General features: G+C 37.9%; 1 protein-coding gene across 7 annotated transcripts in view; it reads left to right on the top strand.

Moving 5' to 3' along the window:
* Nucleotides 1-21,072, top strand: part of FRY (FRY microtubule binding protein) — a 570,040-nt gene that overhangs the window by 121,928 nt on the left and 427,040 nt on the right. For 5 of the 7 annotated variants that reach the window (XM_043997434.1, XM_043997432.1, XM_043997428.1 and 2 more), the window contains exon 2: nucleotides 747-919. Coding sequence is in view for 6 of the 7 variants with exons in the window: in XM_043997432.1 (XP_043853367.1) it covers nucleotides 747-919 (173 nt within the window). In the remaining variant the exon portion in view is untranslated. Of the gene's footprint in view, nucleotides 1-714; nucleotides 920-21,072 lie in introns of those variants that run through there. The other 2 variants (XM_043997430.1, XM_043997429.1) reach the window with 1 other exon arrangement.

Genomic DNA, 21,072 nt, shown 5'->3' with positions numbered 1-21,072 from the left:
AGATGCTTTTCAAAGCAGTACCCCTATTTATAAAGCAAATTTAGGAAAGAGGAAGAAGTGTATTATTTGCTGGTGTCACTCTGGCCTTGACATATGTAGATGATAAGACTGTTTACACATAATTATCATGCTTTTCAGGTCTTCTCCCATCTTATGTTGCCCAGCTTTTTATTTATTATTAGTTAGATAAGAAATTTATTAAGCACACAAGTTTGTTCTGAGCATGCACACAAATCATAAATTATGTGTGTGTCTTTTGAAACAACGATGACTTTAGAACTTCTACAATAAATGATTTTCAGAGGAGAATGGGGAAATCATAGAAATAATTTTAAAAAGAGAAGGTTAGACATGCATACTGCAGAGGCATTCCTTCTTAAATACCAAGTCTCCTTGCAGCAGAGAATCTAAGAAGTTTCAGATAAGGACCCTTACTTACATCATGGACTTCTGGGACTTCCCACTTGTTCAAATTTCTGAGTTTTTTGAAAACTGTTGTCAACCTAATGATTTTCATGCATCTCCTCCCCTGTGCTATTAACTGTTGGAAAGGAGGGGCTACTTAGTAATTCTACACCTGTCTAGCCCACGCCTATCAACTTGCTAAACTTACCAAACAAGTGTTTGTTAAAGCATGCTAACTTCAGAGCTTGGGATGGCTGCGGCTGCCACCGGCTTCTCAGACTCCGTCTGTTGAGGGCTCACCCATGAACGATGGCAGTTGATGATAGTAATTTATATTTCAGGACGAAGAACAAACTAAACGCATCTCAGAATGATCACAAGTCTTCAAGACGGAGTAGCCTGCCACCAGAGTTGCTCATAGGAAATGACATTCGAGGAAGACTTCAAAGAAACATTAAGAATTTGGACCCTGTTCACCTGAGGCGTCCTAAGAAAAGGCCTTCTATATTTCCAGGTAAAATAAATTGTAGTTTTCTTAACTAGTGCCTGCTAGTTTAAAAAAAAATCTAAACTAACTTTTATTTCATTAGTTATGCTTTCAATTCAAAATTTGCTCCAGGCATGATTGAGCTTTATAGTTAAAAAGCAAAACAGGCATGCTTAAATGTAAAAATCCAAACAAACCTGCATTTGAGAGAATACCATTTTATTGTTAGGGATTTTTTTTCCACTGCCTTTTCTTTTATAGGCAAATGAATAGGTGAAGAATCTGTGATTTCAGTTTGGGGTTCTAATATTTAAGAAATAAGTACATTTAAACACAGAACCTAATGTACCTTAAGGTATATTTCCAAATAGCCAGGCATCAGTCACTGGAATATTTTTCTTGCAGTTCTGAAGAACCCAGCTTGCTGCTGAGATCTCAGTGGGACTTATTTGCCTTACTTTCCTAAGATATTGACTTGTTAAATGAAACTGATGTTTATGTGCAGCCAGAAATTAACACCATTAAATACTCAGATGCATGCTTTGAATTCCTGTCCTGCATTGGAGCCTGAAAATATTTGTAGTAGGGTTCAGTTGAATAATTTGGATGGTGAAATTTAGTAATATACAAGAGAATGTCATATTTTTAGTTCTGCTCACAAGCCAAATTGGCATTTACTTCCAAGGTACATGTATGTACATGATTTATAGGTAGTATATATATATATATATATATGTATATGTATATATATATACACACACATATATATATATACACACACATATATATATACACACACATATATATATACACATATATATATATGTGTCTGTGTGTGTATATATATGTATATACATATATGTCAAATTCTTAAAACAAGAATACACTTGGGGCCACAAACTGTGACTTTTTTTTTTTTAGTGAGGCAATTGGGGTTAAGTGACTTGCCCAAGGTCACACAGCTAGTAAGTGTTAAGTGTCTGAGGCCGGATTTGAACTTAGGTACTCCTGACTCCAGGGCCAGTGCTCTATCCACTGCGCCACCTAGCTGCCCCAAACTGTGACTTTTTAAGATAATTGATCTTCGAATTGGATGATTTTAACTATGGAGAGAATTTTAAGTAATTCTTTATGCAGGGATTTCTAGTAAAAAAATGTACAACAAAAAACTAGAGGTAACTTTCTGAGTAATATTTTTGGTTAGATCCAGCTTCAAGGGCTATCTGATGATATAAAACTATTAAAAAGTAAAAAAAAAAATTGAGGGAGTTTTCACTGATAATGGTTGACTTGCTGAAATCAGATGCTCTTTAGGCTGCTTTGGGAAGTCACATAGAAGTGGAGCAAGGGCTTAAGATCACACTCCAAAAAATAGCCTTATTAAAGGATTTCTGTTGGAGGTTTGCTTTAGGTTTGAGATGAGTCCCGGGTGTAAAACTCTTCTGCAAAAGCAAATATCTTGAAATACGTACCAGGGAAATGTTCCCAAGTATTTTCTTTTCTAAGTTATTTTGATTTAAACTTCCAAAGAAATCTAGGAACGTCCTTCTTTTCTCCACTTTATTCAGTTTACCTGCTTTGAGAATTAAAAACAAGTTCTCTCTGTTTTATTACTGTTTCTCTCAAACTGTTTTAGAACAAAACTTCTCTTGTGGAAATTCCTCTTCATCTATTCTTGGTAACTTTTTGCCAATGTTATTCCTGACTTTTATGTTTCCCTAGCTTTCCCCCTTCTGTTTTCCTTTATCAGATGCATATATCTTGTTTCCCACTTTGCACCCTGCCCCCCAGCTCAATTTTCTTCTGTAATCTAAAGGAATCTCCTCTTTCCAGCTAAAATGGTCCTAAAGCTTATACTAGGAGAAGATCCTAGCACTTGCTGTCACTATTTCTACTATTCTTAATTTGGGACCTATAGTTTAGTACTTTTAAGTAAAGTGGCTTAGAGAAGACCACCTACTTAGCCTACCACTTCACTGTGATCCTGCCCAGTTTATCTTACCCAAGATCTAGACTAACATTGTAATTAGTTTCACTCAAGTTGCATTGCTTTCCAAATTGGATGTACCAGGTACTCCAGCACCTTGTAAATGTTGTCAGAACACTTAAACGTTCTGCATGAAATGAGATGTATAGTCTTATTTTAATGCTGATGGCTAGCCAGTCTTTCTAATGAGAGGTCAGAATAGAGGGTTTCTGGTCAGTGGACCAGCATTTATTCTAAACACTCAAGATTTAGATATCTGGTGACAACTCTTTTCTTCCTTTGGGCTCCATTTTCTTTATTCTCTTTTCAAGTATAAAGCTAAACCAGAAGTTACAAGGGTAGGAATTAGGCTGAGGATGATCAGGGACCATTATCATTCTCTCCTACAACTTTCATAGAACCATGAAACCCTAATATTGCAAGTTATTTCCAAATAATGTCCCACTCTGGATTATGGTCAGGTACTACCATTTATTGGGAGTATAAATGAATTACAGGAGTAGTGATGATGATGTTTATGTTGTTGAGTCATGTCCTTCTCTAGCTCCTTTTACAGATGAGGAACTAAAGCAAATGGGGTTCAGTGACTTGCCCAGGGTCACACAGCTAGTAAGTTTCTGATGCTAGATTTGAACTCAGGAGGATGAGTCTTCCTGACTCTAGGCCCAGTACTCTATCCACTGTGCCACCTTAGCTGCATCATGATGATGATGGCCAAAATAATGTGGGAACAAGATGAAATATATAAATCATCCTTTTTGTCCTGTCTGGTACTAGAGTTGTACAAAGGGTGCTTTCAATGAGTCTACACAGAATGAGCTTACATCCTAACAATTTCAAAAAGCAATAATTTTATCCACCTGTGCAAGAATTTTTAAAAAACCCATTGTATATAAGGGAATAAGAGCATGATAGCAACTTGTCCCAGGACCATTTCTGTCTAAACACCATCCAAAAAGATGAGGTTGAAATAATCATGATACAATCAATCACCTACTGAATGCCTCGTAAAGCATGACTTGAGAACTTTGGTTACAATCTTGTGTTGACTAACAGGAGACAAATCCTTGTGCTGCAAATACAGACCTCAAAATGTCCTAAAGAATTCAACCCATAAACTGTGCAAGAAGCAGGTCTTTATCATAGACAGAATTCTGTCCTAACTTTCTTCTCTTTTTCCTCCAGATTATCTCATTTGGTGATCTCATCAGTCAGTTGCCAGGAGTTCAAAATATCATCTCTATGTGGGTGATTACTAGATCCTTCTATCCATCCCTAGTCTCTGTCTTGAGCTACTGCCCCACATGCTGGCATGGGCATTTTAAACTAGATATCCCATAGGCATCTCACACTCAACATTCTTGAAACAGACCTCAATTGTCTTTCACCAAAAATGCTTCCCTCTTCCAAACTCCCCTGCTATTGTTAAGGATGGTACTGTCCTCATCACCTGGGCTCCCAACCTCAGTTTCAGTATTAACTCTCACCGTTAAACCTTGTTCTTTCTCCTTTCCCAGCTCTTTCTCTCTACTCACACAACCACCATCTTAGCACATGTCCTCATCATCCTTTACTTGGACTATTAAAATAGTCTTCTAAATGTTCTCCTCTGCCTCAGATCTCTCCCCATACAGTCCATGCTCCAACCAAATGGCAAAAGTATTGTTCTAAAGTGTAGGTCTCCTAGTGGCTACCTGTTAATTCCAAGATCAAATGTATAGTTTCCTGCTTAACATTTTAGTGTCTTCATAACTTGGATTTTATTGTTTTTGTTCAGACATTTCAGTCATGTCCGACTTTTTGTGACCCCATTTGGGGTTTTCTTGGCAAAGATACTGGAATGGTTTAGCAATTCCTTCTATATATTTTACAGATGAAGAAACTGAGGCAAACAGAGTCAAATGACTTGCCCAGGATAACACAGTTACTCTGAGATCAGATTTGAATTCAGGTCCTTTTGACTCTAAGCTCAGCATTCTATCCACTGTCTGCCTAGTTGCCCTAACTTGGGTGCTTCCTACATTCCAGTGTTCTTAGACTGGATTTCCTTCTACAAACTCTATACTCCAGCAACCCTGGTACATTTGCTATCTCTCATGCATGATATCATCTCCTATCACTGTGCCCTTTTTTTGCAGGGCAATGAGGGTTAAGTGACTTGCCCAAGGTCACACAGCTAGTATGTGTCAAGTGTCTGAGGCCGGATTTGAACTCAGGTCCTCCTGAATCCAGGGCCAGTCCTTTATCCACAACTGTGCCATTTTATTAGCACTTCCTTTTGCTCAGAAATATTCTTCCTCTTCATCTCTTCCTCTTAGTTTTCTTGACTTTCTTCAAGACTCAGGTAAAATCCCACCTGTGGCAGGAGGGCTTTGTGGTCTAGCATAGCTGCTAGTTCCTTCCCCTCTGAGATTATTTCCATTTACTCTGTACTACATTGTATCTGGCTTGATAAATGTTTTTTCCACTAACAATGATCCATAAAAACTTAAAACCAACATTTTTTTTTAGTGAGGCAATTGGGGTTAAGTGACTTGCCCAGGGTCACACAGCTAGTAAGTGTTAAGTGTCTGAGGCCGGATTTGAACTCAGGTACTCCTGACTCCAGGGCCAGTGCTCTATCCACTGTGCCACCTAGCTGCCCCAAACCAACATTTTTAATAGATGTTGCCATAACAAATACTCATAGCTTCCATATGACATGGATTGAAAGGCTTTCAAAATATTGAAAAGAGACCCATCAGAAACCAAAATAATGTGGGAATGGGATGAGGGGACCTGTCATTCCTCCCCTTGTCCTGTCTGCTACTGGATGATGTTCTCAGTCAGCCTATAGAGGATGAGCATACAGCCTAACACTTCAGAAAGTAGTGATCCATGGTCAGTAGGAGATTAAATATGAAAAAATAATAGGATAGTTACTTGTTCCAGGATTGATTCTTCCTGAATTCCATCAAAAAGATGTTTATAGCGAGTTAATAACAATAAACATTAATGTTAAGTAGAACATTAGCTTGTCCCAGAACCATTTCTGTCTGAACTCTATTGAACAAGTCAAGAAGAATGACTTTTCTATTACTACTAATAAAAATGTTCATGGGCAGCTAGGTGGCAGAGTGGAACCAGCCCTGGATTCAGGAGGACCTGAGTTCAAATTCAGCCTCAGACATTTGACACTTACTAGCTGTGTGACCCTGGGCAAGTCACTTAACCCTCATTGCCCCTCAAAAAAAAAAGTTCACATAATACTTTCAGAGGATTTTATATATGTTACTCCATTTGAGTTTCACAACAACTGTGTAAGGAAGGTAGAAAGGACTGGTATCATTTCTCTTATTTTGCAGATGAGGAAAACAAGGCTCACACATTAAGTGACTTGCTCATAGTCACATAACTAGTAAGTAGCAGAGGTCAAATTTGAACTCGTGTCTTCTTGATTCTGAGTTTAGTGCTCTAGAAACTATGTCACACAGCTTCCCAGGATATGAATACACTTTTCTACGATCTAGCCCCCTTTTACCTTTCCAGAATTATCTCCAACTATTCCTCTTCATAAAACTATGATACCTCACCCCTGCTCAAGCCAGACTCTCATGGTTACTGTTCAGATCACACATTTTGCATCATTACCTTCAAAGCTTCATTCATCAGTCTAATGAATTAATTCATCAGTTTTTTCCTATCTCCATCCATTTAGTTGGAACCCTTGATCTAATTTCAAGGTCCAGCAAATTTCTTCTTTCATAATCATTTCATCCTGAAAATTTGAGAAAACCCCATCCTCTGAATTCTCATAATATCCCCACCACCACCACATACTATTCAGAAGAATAGATTTATAAATTGCTTTTTCGTCTTAGTTACTTTATAACATACATTCTTCTTTTCCTCAACTAGAAAGACCAGAATCTTATACTCCTTTATTTCTCCATAGAAGTTGGTTTATATTAAATGTTTTCTGATTGGGGGCAGCTAGGTGGTGCAGTGGATAAAGCACCAGCCCTGGAATCAGGGAGACCTGAGTTCAAATCGAGCCTCAGACACTTGACAGTTGCTATCTGTGTGACCCTGGGCAAGTCATTTATCCCTCATTACACAGCACCAAAAAAAAAAAAAAAGTTTTCTGATTGATTGAATATAAGTAGCTGAGGCACCATCTTAGGTCTTACTCCACCCACGGGAAGCAAGAGAAGGGAGAGAAAGAAATTTGTTCCTACCAGGAACAAATCACAAAGTTTTCCTCTAATTTAAAGAAAAAAACAACAACTTGTATATGGAGTATGTGAATTTGGTTGCTAAGATCACTCCAGATCATTGGCATGTCCTTGTTTGTTAAGAAGGCTGGTTCTAGCATCAGGAAGGAAACTTGTGGCAAACATGGGCTGGCCAAAGGGAAGGGTAGGGCTGAGCCTGACCTCTCCCCCCAATATGAACTTTACATGGGGAAAGAGATATTTTCCCATGCTATGTGCTCCTCCAGAACCCTTTTGTCCACTAATAATGGGGGCCGAAGGTGAAGAACACTCAGGGTCAAACATATATTAATTTAATATTCATTTAATTACTCTTTTAACCAGTGTATCTGTCAAGTGGTGGTGATGGATATATATGCACTTATAGACAAAAGTAACAGAAACTAATGGTATGCCCCTAGAAGATTTATGTAAAATCTTTAAAAATACAGTATTAGTGTTATTGTTGTGAGTATTCTTTAATTTATATATTTTTTCCTGAGGCAATGTTTTTAGAATCTGTTAGTTTTCCCTCTCCTATTCCTGCCATTGAAAAAGTCGCATCACTCACACAAGTAACTGGATGGAAAGGCTTGAAGTTTATTGAGTAAATAGGTTGAAAATGAGTAAACTGGTTAAAATAAAACCCTTTAACATTTATATAGTCTAGGGGGAAAATGCATAATTAAAGCATTTCTGTAATGATGAACTGAATTATTGTTGTGAGACTCCACTGGCTGAGAGGACATAGGGATAAGAAATCAAAAGATGGCACCTCTTGACTGAGAATACACCCTGCTTCCTGCTCCAGGGTGAACTCCGACTATCATTACCAAAAACATTACCATTAGTCAAGCATTGCCATTGGGCTCAATTTATTTAAGGAAGGCAGGGTTTGGGTTCGGGGGAAAGCTGTTATTATAGTATCATAGAGTTAGAGAAGAGATGGAAGAAGTTATCCAGTCCCACACTTGAGTTCCAAGAAGGTAAACTGACTTGCCCAAGGTCCCAAAGATCATACAATTGGAACCCAGGTCCTCAGATTCCATCGGCACCAGTGCTCTTTGGATCAAACCACAGAGGACTTCATAGACTGCACCTGCAAGTAAATGGGAATTGGCTCCAGGTGTCCATTCAACACCCTTAAACAAACAGGCTGGTGTGTTTAATCAGCTTGTTTTTACAGCAGTCTTGTTTGTGGAAAATTAGAGACCAGCTGTTGAGTGGAAAGAGGCTTCTCCATAGACTTCCATGTTGCCTCTTTTAAGGAGGAATCTTACAAGAAATGCTCACTACCAGGAAAAATAGTGAGTCCTGACTGAAGACTTAACATTATATAATATTGTCAGCTTGCATGTTCATATGTTGAAATTTAAACTCAAATTTTTGTTTCCCAAAATCCACAATTCAGATCCACAGTCTGTGAAGCAGGATGTTGTTAAATGATAAATTTAATCTTCTTCGATTCCAATAGATTTTGAAAGTGTATTGAGACAAAAGTTTTGGTTTTTCTCCTCTGTGTAGGTTTCCACTTAGCAATTTGAACAACACATACTAGGTGTCCCAAAAGACTTACTGCACTATAAGGCTATGCAGCCTTGTAGCTACACTGACTTTTCAGGACACCCTTTAGCGGGATCTGGTCTCACTTTATCCAAATTCCTCAGATGTCAAGAAGGGCCTGAAGATTCTTTAGTCTGTTAAAATAGGGGCTTTTGTACTTTCAATAATTGGCCCACTTGGATCAAAAACTAATAATAGTGGCTGACATTTATATATTGTTAACTGGACATCATCTCGTTAGAACATTACAACAACCTGAGGAGCTAGCTAAGGACCACAGATATTATTATGTATGTTTGACAGATGAAGAAACTGAAGCTCACAGAGAATAAGTGTCTTTTTTTTAATAGATAGAACAAGTGTCTTGTCCATGATCACACATAGCTAGTAAGTATCAGAGGCTGTTTTATGACTCTAAGTCCAACATTATATCTACTAAATCATGTTGCTTCTCAATTCTCAGCTCATAGCAGGGAAAAGCCTTCAAAGTCAGAGACATTAATGAATATTTTTTTTAAAAAACCTTTTTTGCTTTGTACTGAAATTTTGGCGGGAGGTAGGGAAGCAAGGGTGGAATTTCGGTCAGTAAAATTTATTACTTTTACCAAGTACCTACACTATACTATGTGGCAATTAGAGCACCAGGCCTGGTGTTAGGAAGATTCATTTTCCTGAGTTCAAATCTAGCCTCAGATACTTACTAGTTGTGTAACCCTAGGCATGTCACTTATCCCTGTTTGCCTCTGTTTCCTCATCTATAAAATGAACTGGAGAAAAAAAAATGGCAAACTCTAAATGCAAGCACAAAGAATGAGAAAAGACTGAAAAACAACTGAACAACAACAACAACACTATGCTAAGAGCCAGGTATACCAAGAAAGGTAAAAAAATACTGTCCCGGCTCTCAAGTAGCTCACAGTCTGATGTGGGTGACAACATGAAAACTAAGAACAAATATGGTATAAACAAGAGAAACTCGAGATAAAAGGCACTAGAATTAAGGGGGATTAAAAAGGTGTTTTTTAAAGGTAAAATTTTAGCTAGGAATTGAAGGAAGCTGGAGAAGCCAGGCTGCAGAGATGAGGGGGGAGAACATTCCAGGCATGTTTTAAAACAACTTGAATTCAATTAAACAAACATTTATTTAAGCACTTCGTATGTGTAAGGCACTGTATAGGTATTTGGTGTACCACAGGTGAAAGATGACACAATTTAAAAAAAAAAAAAGGTTTGGTCAATAGCTAGGTGGCACCACAGTAGATAAAGCACTGGCCCTGGATTCAGGAGGACCTGAGTTCAAATCCGACTTCAGACACTTGACACTTATTAACTGTGTGACCCTGGGCAAGTCACTTAACCCTCATTGTCCATAAAAAATAGGAAAGTAAGATGACACAATTCTTCCTCCTTTATGGTCTATTGAAGGAACATGTGCCTTCTTGAATGTTGTTGTTGCTGTTTAGTCATGACTAACTCTTTGTAACCCCATATGGTGTTTCCTTGGCAAAGATCCTGGAGTGGTCTGCCATTTCTTTCTCCAGCACATTTTTCAGATGAGGAACTGAGGTAAACAGTATGAAGTGACTTGCCAAGGGTCACACAGCTAGCAAAGTGTCTGAGGCAGGATTTGAACTCATAAAGGTGAGTCTTCCTGACTGCAGGCCTGGTTCTCTATCTACTGAATTCTCTATCTACCCTTCTTCAATGTAGTATTATAAAAATGACTTACTACTTGCAGGTTAGAAAAAAGAAGAAATGAACTTCTTATATGTAAATATTAGGGGATTTTGAGTTTTAAGAGAACACTTTTAAATTTCATTTTCCAGGGGCAGCTTAGGTGGCGCAGTGGAGAAAGCATTGGCCCTGGATTCAGGAGGACCTGAGTTCAAATCTAGCCTCAGACACTTAACACTTACTAGCTGTGTGACCCTGGGCAAGTCACTTAACCCCAATTGCCTCACCAAAAAAAAAAATTTCATTTTCCACCTTTAGGCTCCAATTTGGAAAGATATTTGTAATGATTATTAAATGACTTGGGAGATTTGATGAAATAAAATTAGCTGAAGTTTCTTAAGTAAACATATTAGATTATTGTGCAGGTACTTTTTATTAAAAAAAGAAAATTATGCTTATTAGCCTTTTCATGATCATTTTTGTAAAATAATAAAACCTAAAATTCTTAGGACTTTGTTATTCTTTAGCAAATATGCTCCTTTACAATTGGTTTGTATGGCTTAAAGGAGATTTTTTTCTTTCCTGGAATTCTTTTTTGTTTTTAAAAAATATTCCTGTCTTTTGATTTTATATCACCATCATTTCCAAATATATCCCTTTACTTTTTTCCTATCCAAAGGGCTATCCTGTGTAACAAAAAGTACAAAATAATAACACAATATAAGTTTAGTAAAACTGACAAATACATCTACTGAGTCTGACAGTTGGACACCCATGGTTTTCCGCCTCTGCAGAGAAGAGAAAGACATAATTTTCTTATCTCTTTAAGGCCAAGTTCTTGGTCATTGTAATTATACAGTATCATCTTTGAGTTTTTGTTGTACTTCCTAGTGCCTTTTGGGGTAGACATTGTGTATGTTGTTTTCTTGGTTCTGCTTACTTCACTTTGCATGAGTTTATATAAATTTCCTGTTTCTCTCAAGTTTTCATTTTCCTTCTTTGTTATAGTGCAATGATATTCTATAACATTCATGTAGCACACTTTTTTTTAGCCATTCCCTAATCGATAAGCATCTTTTTTAAAAATTTTGTCACAGCAGCTAATAGAGTGTCTATTGGGAGTAGGAAACACTATATTTATAACTATGCTTCAGTTGTTTGCTTGCCTCCTCTCACAGTTAGAAAACATAAGGCCATGAATTCAGGTTTTAGCTGATGAGTAATGAGAAAAAAAATAACCTAAACATGTCTGATCTAAAAATCTGCTTATTCTAATTTTAGATCCATAGTAGCTGTATAATTTTTTTAAATGTAGGGCTTCCCCAAATCCCCTCCCCTCTTTTAAATAATTCAGTTCGAGGGGCAGCTAGGTGGCACAATGGATAAAACACCAGCCCTGGATTCAGGAGGACCTGAGTTCAAATGTGGCCTCAGACACTTGACACTTACTAGCTGTGTGACCTTAGGCAAGTCACTTAACCCTCATTGCCCCACCAAAAACATTTTTTAAAAAATAATTCAGTTCATCATTACAGAAATGCTTTAATTATGCATTTTCCTCCTTGATTATATAAATGTTAAAGGGTTTTATTTTAACCAGTTTACTCATTTTCAACCTATTTATTTACTCAATAAACTTCAAGCCTTTCCATCCAGTTGCTTGGGTAAATGATGTAACTTTTTCAATGGCGGGAATCATAGAGGGACAACTAATCATTTATATATTTGCTTACTAGTCTTGAATAACAGATTCTAAACCCATTGCCTCAGGAAAAAAAATATATAAATTAAATAATACTTCCTTTTAATACTTAATCATATACGTATGACTAAGAGAAGATTTTATTTGCTTTAAAAATATATGCTGAGCTGAAAGTAAATTTGTAGTCATTTCAAGATAATTTTTTAAAAAGCACAAGAACTCTCTGACAGGACTACCAACGTGTTTTTCTACTTAACACCCTTTAAAACCTTTTAAGCCATTCTGAGCATGGCAGGAGTTAATCCTCTCGGGCTCTTAGTCAAAGGTGTTCATTTGTCCAAATGAACAAAAAGTGGCTGTTTGCCTTAAGCCGAGAGCACACAAGGAGTCGATACAGCATTAGCTTCACAGTATGGCTGGTGTGGTCCCATTTCTGCTTAGATCAGATTGCCTTGAGACAGTGCCTCATCTAAAGAACAGCAGCCATACTTTGACCTCACCCTGACAGTTAATGAGGAGCTAAAGCCACCTTAATAGTATAATCAATACAGGATGGAGCTCAGTGCATGTGTGTGTGCACATATGTGCTTGTGTGTTAACTGATTTTTTTTTCTGTGCAGGATCACTGCTCTTTAAAGAACTTGGTATCTTTGTGTAAAAATTACAAAAGAAGTGACATGGTGTAAATGAAAAATTAACCATAACATTCATACAACAAAGATGCTTATTGAGTGCCTCGGATATGTGTGAGGCTCTGTGCTAGATGGTGTATAGTATACGAAGGTACAGTAAGGCACAAATACACAGTAATATGCTCCACATCTTATTTTTCATTAGCAAAATGAAGGGGAAGGGGAAGGAAGATGGAAAAAGTATTGATTAAGTACCTACTATGTGCCAAGTACTATGCTAAGCACTTTACAAATTTTATTTCATTTGGTCTTCACAACAAGCCTGGGACAAGAATGCTATTATTATCCCTTTATACAGTGGAAGAAACTGACACGACAGAGGTTAAGTGATTTTTGTAGGGTCATGCAGCTAATGAGTGTCTGAGACTTATTTGAACTCAGGTCTTCCTGCTTCCAGGACCAGAATTTTATGCATTGTGTCATTCCATTTTTTAAAAAACTCATTCACAAGAACAAAATTCTTAAGCCAATATGCTACAAGACTGTACATGGCCTGGTGTTGTTCAGTCATTTCAGTCGTGCCCAACTCTTTGTGACCCCATTTGGTGCTTTCTTGGCAAAGATGCTGGAATGATTTGCCATTTCCTTCTCTGGCATGTTTTATAGATGAAGAAGTGGAGGCCAGCAGGGTTAAAAGACTTGTCCAGAATCACACAACTAGTAAGTGTCTGAGACCAGATTTGAACTTACAGAGAAGATTTTTCCTGACTCCAGGCCTGGTATGCTATCCACTGTAACCAGCTAGCTGCCCCATATGTGGGCTGAGTGTATTAAAATCTGATGGGTCTTCATGAGAACCCACAATCTTGTTTGCTAAAGTGGAAAGAACACCAGATTTAGTATTAGGATCACCATGTTTGAGTCCTGGTTCTGCCAACAGCTTCCCAGCTATGTGACCTTGGGCCAGTCACTTATTTTCCCCCTTAAGCTTTGTTTTTTCATATCCAAAATGGGGATGATGATAACTGCCCTGCCTGCCACACAAGGTTATTGTGAGGACCAAATGAGATAATGTCTGTCAAAGTGCTTTCTAAACTTTAAGGTCTACACAAATGAAAAATAGTATCATTGTTGTTTTTAATATCCAAACTCAATTGAAATTCATCCTGCTACTTGCCCATCACACATAATGATGAATCTACCCAGTCAGTACAGAATGTGGTCATTTATTTTCACCAATAGTACTCTGGATTTATGCTCTGCCATGACATGTACCCGTGGTCTTCTTTAAGATCAGTGGCATATTTAGGTCACTCTGAAGTCAACTGATTCAATTCATAAGTTGCCACATTTGGCAAGAACTCATCTGAAAACTTAGCACAGATAGAGGGGCAAAGACCTGGACTACCTGTCCTGAGGCCCATACTCCAGTCCCTGTTCTATGTCTAGACTCATCAGATGACATTAGGAAAACCATTTGGCCTTTCTTTGCATCCTCTTCCCTAACTGTAAAATGGAAAAAATGATGGGACCTAATTAGAATAAATTAGGTGGATGAGAAACACTTTGAGGTCCTTCTGAGTAAGACTCTATAATAATAATAATAATAAATGTATTGTTATAAAATATGTAAACATTGTGTGGAGAAGAAGAATTAATTAGGACCATACATAATGTTAAATCCTACAAGGAAATTATATTACTCAAAACTGGAGTAAACCATAAAAACCAAAATAAACTGAATTTTCTTTTGTTGTTGAGTCACCCTCATCCAAAATAAATAGAATCCCACTGGTTTCAAGGAGAAATGTTGCCCAAAGGTAATTATTTTAATAAGGATACCACAAATCAAAAGTATATAATTATTAAAATAAAAGACAATAGTCTGTCTGCAGTTTTGGATGAATTATAGCATTCCATTTTTATGTAATTGGTCTTTGGCATACTTTGGGCCAGCATTCTTTTAAAACTTTCATTTAACAAGAACCTGGTCATTTCCAATGGTCTGAAATACTTCATTCAATAAATGTGACTCCACTTCCTGAACACTGCATACTTAACCTTGATTCATCCTTGTAATGATAGAAATTAATTTAATTGGCAACAAGCAAACACCTGATTTCATTTTCTAGGGGAAGAAAAGGGAAGGATGACTGTCTCCTTCACAAGCACCCTAAAATATATATGTAAAATACAAAAGAACCACACTAAAATGTAATTGGGAAATGTTTAGAAAAATAAATCAAAATACAGTAAAACATAGATAACATTACATTTTAAAACTAAATCAATATGCAGCCCCCAAGGATCCTTGTTATGGATTATTTACTCCATTTCTATTTGAAAATATAGACACCACTGGTCTAGCCCAAATGATCTCTTGTTATGGCCAACAACTTCAATAAAATTAAGCCTTCTCACAAGGCACCCAAGTTCCCAGGAACATCCCACTCTAAGGAATTCAAATGTGGTTTTTATTGAGAAAAGTTTGTTGATATGGGCTAGGCAACATGATCTGCAGATATGAAACCAGGTCTCACCATGCCAGAGAGGCAAGTTCAGCAGTTGACTTAGGGCAAGTGTTCCCTTGGGTAGGTATGCTATCACTGCAAAGCACCCTCCCTGTGTGGGAAGAGGAAAATGTTGTTCAATACGCAATCAAACAGCTAGTTAAGGGGGAGAATAGGCTCTGGTTTGGGGCTTCTTATGAAAATAATATCTGGTGAGAAGGCCTGGATTTTTATTCCCCCAAAAGGTTCTTTTAATTTGTCTTAACTATGAAAATAACAGTGGGAAGGAACTAGAGATTGAAATGAGTTTCTTTCCTATTGTTATACACACACACACATCCACACATCCAATCTTTCCTTTTCCTCCCTTTTCTTTTCCCTTTCCTCTTTGGTTTCAGGGCTTTAACATAGATGGAAAGGAAAACATCAGAAATTAAAGTGGGCAGAACAACAGATGAGTCTTCCCCTCTTATTGACTGAAACTACACAAAATAGTTTTGCATTATACATAACATGCATAATGAAATGTTTCAAGTGTCAGGATTCTATCAGACCTTCAAAGTGTTTTTAACCATATCACCATTCCCTATTAGCTGAAAAGGAGCAAAAATTACACAAATACGAAACCATGAGCATCAGGTAGAAAATAGGTACTGTCAATTACTTCACATTGTTTATTAGAGCAAGAGAAAGGAGTTTAAAAAGTGCAAGGCACTTTTGTATTATACAGTCATTTTTGTAGTGGTGCTTCTGGCTTATTGGAAATATGAGACCTTGAGACATCCAGAGGAGGGAAAGAACCTTGCCCAAGATCATTCAACTAGCACTATAATGTGCAATACAATTGTACGGTATTATTAGCATCATTATCATTACATTTAATTATTTATTTAAATAGCTCTGTGGAATTATTAAATTAGCTGCATGGAAATTTAAGTTATGAGATTCTGATTGATAAAGTAGTATAATAATGGACCTAATATAGGTTTACATGTGAAACATTAGTAGAAATATTTCACATTCATTGTGAATTCAGTATGAAATTGCACATAATTTCTAGAAGTGATACAATCTTATATTTATTTTAGTATTTTATTTTTAAAAGTTGAGAGTCTATTAATTCATCAGCCCTTAGGGCTTCCCATGATGCAAGTTGGAACCATCCCCTTCTAAAAAGAAAATGTGAAGAATGGGTACTAATTCTCAGTGTTATTATGTAATTATTAGCATCATTATTTAAAGTTCCATTATGTCTTGCTATTTGTAATCAAAGAGGAAAGTTTTGTAGATTAGACTAAGGCCAAAAGTATATTTGAAAAAAACCTGAAAATACAATATTCACTTCAACAAGTTACAAAAATTCTCTTGTTTTAAATCTTATATTTAAAAACAGTGTTAGAAATGTAAATATTGATATTTTTCATTCTTGGAACATTTTTTTTTCCTATAAAAATATCTGTGATTGGCATGGAGACCCTTCCTCAAAGTTTTGACCACAACCCTCTTCTCTTTTCCTCTTCTTTACTCATGTATTCACTTCAGAAATATTTGTTGAGGGCCTATTATATACAAAGTACTGTGAAGGTTACATAATTAAATAAGCTCCCATGAGTTTGATTACTATCTCTTTGCTGATGATCACCTTGTGGCTAGACTTAGTGATACTCTTGAGCTTCATTTACACCTTATTAACTGCCTGAGAATTTAAACTGGTTATTCCAGCGGCATCTCAAACTCCGAATGTCAAAAACAGAACTCTCCATCTTTCCCTCCAAACTTATGCCTTTTCTGAAATTCTCACTATTCATGGCTTCACCATCCTTCTGGTCCTCAGGTTTTCACCCTTGGTGTCATCCTCTGCTCACTGTCATTGATCCCATATATCCAATCAATTCCAAATCTTGGCCCCCGTGCATAAAATTTACTCTCTTCTCACCTCCACTTCTCAGAATTCCTAATTTCCTTGAAGACTCATCTCAACAGCAACCTTGTGTGTGAAGCCTTTCTTGATCCTGCCAGCTGCTAGGGCTCTCCCTCCATTCATTTTGTATGTATTATGTATGTACTTATATATGTACACATTGTCTCTCTTGTTAGAGCATAAGCTGCTTGAAGACAGGTAACTTTTTCTCTTTTGTCTTTGTATTCCTACCTCTTATCACAGTCCTTGGCATATAGTAGGTACTTTATAAATACTTGTTGATTGAAAGACAGTACTCTGTCCTCAGAAAGGTTACTCTCTAGGAATATCAACTTGGTACTTTGGATTGGATTGAGAATGAGAAGATATGTTCAAGTCCCAGCTTGGCACAGATTAGCTTGTGGGTTTAGCACTTGACATGGAATCAGAAAGACCTGAATTCGAATCTGTCTTCAGACCCTTAACACCGGTGTGGCCCTGGGCAAACCAATGGTTTTCTCTTTGTCTCAGTTTCCTTATCTGTAAAATGGGGATAATAATAGCACCTATCTCCCAGAGATGTTGTCAGGATAAAATGAGATAACTGTAAAGGGTTTATAAGGCACAGAGCCTGGCACATAGTAAGCACTATATAAATCTTATCCCCAGTACTGTGGCAAGCTCCATATGTGTGATACACACTCCTCTAGGAGTAAGAAGGATCATGTTCCGCTAAGGTGATCAAGGAAGGCTTTTGTGAAAGCAGCAGAATTTGAACTGGGCCTTGAAGGATATGAAATTATCAGTAAATAAAGATGGGGGGAATATCCTTCACAGTCCCGGGCCAAACATCAGGGCCTACTCAGATTGAGCTCCAGAGGAGGAAGTGTTAGAAAGTAAACAATTATATTTTTCATTCTTGGCCTACCATTCTCCATGGATGAACTTGTTATTAGCATGGAAACATTCTTCAAGGTCATGACCCTCTCCTTTTTTTCCTTTTGTTGTCGTCATCTTCTCCTTCTCCTTCTCCACAGTGAATAAGGATTAAGTGACTTGCCCAGGGTCACACTGCTAGTGTCAGGTATCCGAAGCTGGATTTTAACTCGGGTCCTCCTGAATCCAGGGCCAGGGCTTTATCCACTGCACCACCTAGCTGCCCCCTTCCTATTGTCTTCTAATGTAATTACTACATAGATATTTCTTGAGTACCCATTATATTATATAAATGAAGAATTGTCTAAATTCCCGTGGTTTTAATTACTACTTCTACTGCTAACCCTCAGATCTATATGTCTATCCCAGTCTCTCTCCTGAACACTCCACTTCAGCATCATTAACTGCAGGTTGGACATTCAGACTGAATGATGCCCAAAGCCATCAAGAGTCAGTGACAACAACCAAGAAATTGTCCTCTCAGTTGTTCCTAATAGTATTGCAGGTCAGACCTTTTTGTTCCAGCTTCCCCTTGTGATCTGCGTCTTGGACAGTTTTTTCTCAGGACTGTTTCTAGAACACCCTTTTCTGGCCCCATTATGTTCCCTATAGCTTGATGGGGATTTAGGGGATACCATAATGTAACAGAAACACATCTAGATTTAGAAATGGAGGACCTGAGTTCAAATCCAACATCATACCACTTACTACTTGTGTGTCCTTGGGCAAATCACCTAACACTTCTGGACTACTTTCCTTATCTATAAAAAAGGAGGTTGAACTAGATGACCTCTAAAATCCTTTTCACTTCTAAATCTATAATGCTATGATCTTTCTGATTTAAGAGATTGCTTGTCCTCTTGTTGTTCAGTCATTTCAGTCATGTCTGACTCTTAGTGACCCCATTTGGGGTTTATTTGGTGGTTTGTTTCTTTTTTGGCAAAGATACTAGAGCAGTTTACAATTTCATTCTCAAGCTCATTTTACAGATGAGGAAATTGAGGCCAACAGGGTTAAGTGACTTGCCCAGAGTCATACATTAGAGCTATTAGGTATCTGAGGACAGATTTGAACTCAGTAAGAGGAATCTCCTGGATGCCAGGACTGGCACTGGTAACAGAGTCCCTCATGTATAGTTTTTTTGGTGGGGTTTTTTTGTGTGGTTTTTTTTTTTTTTTAGTGAGGCAGTTGGGGTTAAGTGACTTGCCCAGGGTCACACAGCTAGTAAGTGTTAAGTGTCTGAGGCTGGATTTGAACTCAGGTACTCCTGACTCCAGGGCCAGTGCTCTATCCACTGCGCCACCTAGCTGCCCCTTCATGTATAGTTCTATTGGACCTAAGCTTCCATAACTTTATTCAGATGATACCTTATAGAACAAAGCAATGTTATATGACCCAGAGTTCTTCATAATAAAAGAAACAGGCAAAGATACAGAAGTGAAAAAACCTAATACATGCCTAGAGAAAAGTGAGCAGCCCAGATTGGCTGATGCAGAGACTTCATGCAGGGACACGACATAACATAAGGTTGGAAGGTAAGTTGGGGACTGATTGACATGGGCCTTGAATGCCAAGCTAAGGAGTTGCACTGTTTTGAATACATGGCAGAGGGACCTTTGGGGGCTTTTGAGCAGAAGAGTGATAGAATCAGAGCAGTGTTTGAGAAGGATGACTTGGGAAGTTAAGAGTGTAATGGATTGAATAAGAGTTTGTAGGCAGTGAGACCAGTTGATATTGAGATAGTCTGAGAAGTCAGGAGGGCATGAATTAGGTAGTGGCAACAGAAATGGAAAAGGGGAAATAGATTTGAATTTGAAGGTAATCCTAACCACATACCCATCTTGGGTCATCATCCACACACCATAGCTTTCTTTTTTCATTCTTTTTTTTTGGGGGGGGGCAAGGCAATGAGGGTTAGGTGACTTGCCCAGGGTCACACAGCTAGTAAGTGTCAAGTATCTGAGGCCAGATTTGAACTCATGTCCTCCTGAATCCATGGCCAGTGCTTCATCCACTGCACCATCTAGCAGCCCCACTTTTTTCTATTCTTAATACCATTTGCTATTTGCTATGTACCAATAGTGTACTGTGTGCTGTAGATATTATCTAGGAAAATTAATTCAACAGATATTTATTAAGCACCTTTCATGTGCAAAGCACTATACAGGGGTGGGGTGGCAAGGAGAACAACAATAGTGCTTGCATTGAGTAGCTTGCACACTACTTGGGGGATACATTATGTCCACAAAGAAATAAATAGAATTCAGTTTAAGGAGAGGGGAGGGACGGAGGGAGGGCGCACAATAGAAACTGGGGAGATAAAAACTTTTTGGAGAGGTAGCACCTGCCAATTTGAAGATGAGAATTCTGATAGGAAAATTTGAAGAGGGAGTGGATTCTGCAGAAGATCCCTTGTGTGAAATGCTACAAGGTGGGAAGGCAATGTTTGGGAAATAGCCAGTAGACCTGTTTGTCTGGAATGGAGATGGTGTGAAGGAGACAAAGCAAATCTGCACCAGATCCCAGAGGTCCTTGAATTCCATGCTAAGGACTCTGCATTGTTCGGATTTTATCCTTGAGGGCATAGGAAGCCAATGAAGATCTTCCAACCAGAATGTTCCATAGTCTCAGAAAGATCAGCAGCAGCTGTGTGGAGGATGGATTGGACAGCGAGGAGAGAATGGAGGGCGGGAAACCAAGTGGCAGATGATTATGAGAAAGTCAGACAAAAGGAGGTAATCGTCTGAACTAGAGGGATGTGAGTGGAGAGAAAGGCACTGATAGAAGCAATATTGTGGAAGTAGAATTAATAGGTTGATTGAACATGGTGAGAGAAGGAAGAATCAGTGATGATGCTGGGGTTATGATGCAGGTGATAACACTTACAAATGGTTGCACTAGTCTGGATATACCTTCTCAGAGTTTTTTCAAAATCTCTGGTTAGTTTTATTGACTGCTCCATTGTTTTAGCGCAAGATTGTGTATTTTTCTTTTTTGATAACTATAAACAATTCAAGTAGGCATTACAGTAATCTGGAAGGAGG

The sequence above is a fragment of the Dromiciops gliroides genome, chromosome 3 (genome assembly GCF_019393635.1).
Source record: "Dromiciops gliroides isolate mDroGli1 chromosome 3, mDroGli1.pri, whole genome shotgun sequence".
NCBI classification, from domain to species: Eukaryota; Metazoa; Chordata; class Mammalia; order Microbiotheria; family Microbiotheriidae; genus Dromiciops; species Dromiciops gliroides.
This window is presented reverse-complemented; position numbering and strand designations above follow the sequence as displayed.